Source organism: Ixodes scapularis, unplaced genomic scaffold, assembly GCF_016920785.2.
Source record: "Ixodes scapularis isolate PalLabHiFi unplaced genomic scaffold, ASM1692078v2 PGA_scaffold10__122_contigs__length_95168666, whole genome shotgun sequence".
NCBI lineage: Eukaryota > Metazoa > Arthropoda > Arachnida > Ixodida > Ixodidae > Ixodes > Ixodes scapularis.
This window is the reverse complement of record NW_024609836.1, coordinates 44514032-44516476: the sequence shown is the minus strand read 5'-3', so window position 1 is coordinate 44516476 and position 2445 is coordinate 44514032. Positions and strand designations below refer to the sequence as shown.

Here is a 2445-nt window from a genome sequence, read left to right as displayed (position 1 = left end):
TTCAGAAAGCAATTGCAGGCTCTTTTCCTCATCTCATTTACGCCAAGCGCCTATATACACATTAAGGCGCAGCCGTCTGCGTTCACGGCAAAGAATATCCAGGAGGTCCTCCGCTTGAACTTTAATGTTGCGGTGAACCAAGCACGTAGCCAGGATTTTTTTTTTAGGGGGGGGGGGGGGGGTAGAAGAAGAAGGTAAGGGCAGGAGGAAAAAACAGAGAGGTTAACCAAAGCGGCCTGCCTCGGTTGGCTACTCTGAGTTGGGGAAGGGGATGAGGGGATAAAAGAAGGAGGAAAGAAAAAGTAGAGGAGGATAAAGGTAACACACTAGCACTCACGTTAACACTGTGAGGGCAGAATCAATAATTAAGAAAATGCCGCAGCTTCCAATATGACACTAAAACTAAGAGACTGAAAGTGCGTGCTGGATTGTCACCAATGTTCACCCAAAACACTCGAGTTTTTGTACGCGCCAGCGCGAAGTCCAGTTGCGCACGTGTACACTTACAGGAATTATAAAATGGATAGCCCTCTATACGACAACAATGAACACTAGATAAGTTTTTACAAACAGAACTCGAGGCGAGTTGCTGATAAAAATCGCACAAGGGCTTTTGCGGCCTTCTCCTCTTTAAGTGGTGAGTCCCAGGCCCCTAGTATTTTGGACGTAGTAAATGGCCGGTAGTCTAGATGTGAAAGAATCCTCTTTAGGAGTTCTCTTTCTGCATCGTAAAGTGCACATTCACATAATAAATGAGATATAGTTTCCACACAATCACATCCTGGACAGTTCGGAGTGTGTGTTTTTCCGATTCGGTGCAGAAAATCCTGTGTGTAGGAAACGCCCAGAGGTAATCGGTGTATAACAGCTTCCGTTCGCTTGGGTAAATTACGTGACACACGGTATGTTAGGTCAGGATCCAGTAGATATAGAGGAGGGTAATGGTGTGCAGAGCTCTTCCAGAGACTTTGTGTTGCATTTCGGGCGTGGAGGTTTATCAATGAAGTGATGTCGCTTCTGGAGTAGGGTATTTCGACGTTGGGGAATAAGGTATGGGCGGAAGTCGCAGCACCATCCGCAGCTTCATTTCCAGGTATCTTGCAGTGTCCAGGAATCCACTGGAAGTCGACAGAGTGTCTCCTATCAATACATTTCTGAAGATGACATAAAAGTTTGAAAATAATTTGTCCATTTTCACTTCGTCGCAGATATGTGCAGATGCTTTGGAGTGCAGGCTTAGAATCTGTAAACACTGTCCATGCCTGAGGTGGCTTTGTCAATATAAATCGAAGGGCTTGATGAAGGCCTACAAGTTCAGCCGCTGTTGAAGATGTCTTTTGGCTAAGCTTGAATTTTCTTGTGGCATCCGATGGAATCACAATGTTTGCGGTAGAACTATTTTTGACACATGATCCGTCCGTATATATGTGAGTTTTTGACGCGTGTAAACAGGCAATGGTTGATAAAGTGAGTTGTTTAAGCACTAGCAATGGTGTATTTGATTTCTTCTTGATGCCTTGAATGTCAAGTTCCACAACAGGGAAAGGGAGTCTCCATGGAGGTATAGTTGGAAGATTAAACGAGTTTATATCATCAGGGATGTAATGCTCCATTTTTGATAGTGCCATCGAATATTCTGAGTGAGGTCGCTTAAAAGTAAGATCAGCCAGTAAGTGATGACTATGATTAGTAGTATGTCTCAGATGAACTCTCAATGTTTCCGGCATCATTAGTATTTCTACAGGTGTGGCGCGTGCCTCGGCAACTGTGCCCAGAGTCGAGGCACAAGCTGGTAGGCCCAAACAGCCACGGAGGCCACGTGCTTGAACTGCTCTGAGAGCTTTGATGTTGGTTTGACACGTGCCATGTAAAATGGGAGCGCTATATCGAAGTAAGCCGACAAATAAAGCCACGTATATCTGTAATAGGGATCTTACTGTCGCGCCCCACGTGGTTCCACCGATGAAGCGGGCAAGAACACTAAAACTGGCAAGCTTTTTGCGTAAGTACAAAATATGTGGTGACCAGGTCAGACCCCTATCGATGGTTATTCCAAGAAATGTGTGGCATTTAACGTACGGTATTGTTCGTTTGCCTATCTTAAGTGGGTATTTGTCCATTCTTCGGCGGGTGAAAGCAATAGCTGCTGATTTGTCAATGGAAATTTCGAGTCCACGGGTATTAAGATAAGTTGTCATTTTCTTTAGTGCAGACTGAACCCCTGCCTTTGCTTGAACTCGTGTAGATCCAGAAGCCCATATACAGATATCATCGGCGTAGAATGATGCCTGGATGGTTGGGGGCAGTATTTTGGCGAGACGAATGAGAGCGATGTTAGATAATATAGGACTGAGGACGCCCCCCTGAGGGACACCACGGGTCACCGGATATGAAGGCGTATTTCCTTCTTTTGTAGACATGAAAATTGATCTTCCTGTGAGGTAG

The 2445-nt window shown here is 45.2% G+C and overlaps 1 protein-coding gene across 1 annotated transcript; it reads right to left on the bottom strand.

Moving 5' to 3' along the window:
• Window positions 1-563: 563 nt before the first annotated feature.
• Window positions 564-2199, bottom strand: LOC120836973. Its single transcript, XM_040206117.3, has one exon. It carries the CDS (start codon window positions 2196-2198, stop codon window positions 564-566), a length of 1635 nt encoding a protein of 544 aa, XP_040062051.1. The 5' UTR covers window position 2199.
• Window positions 2200-2445: the final 246 nt, after the last annotated feature.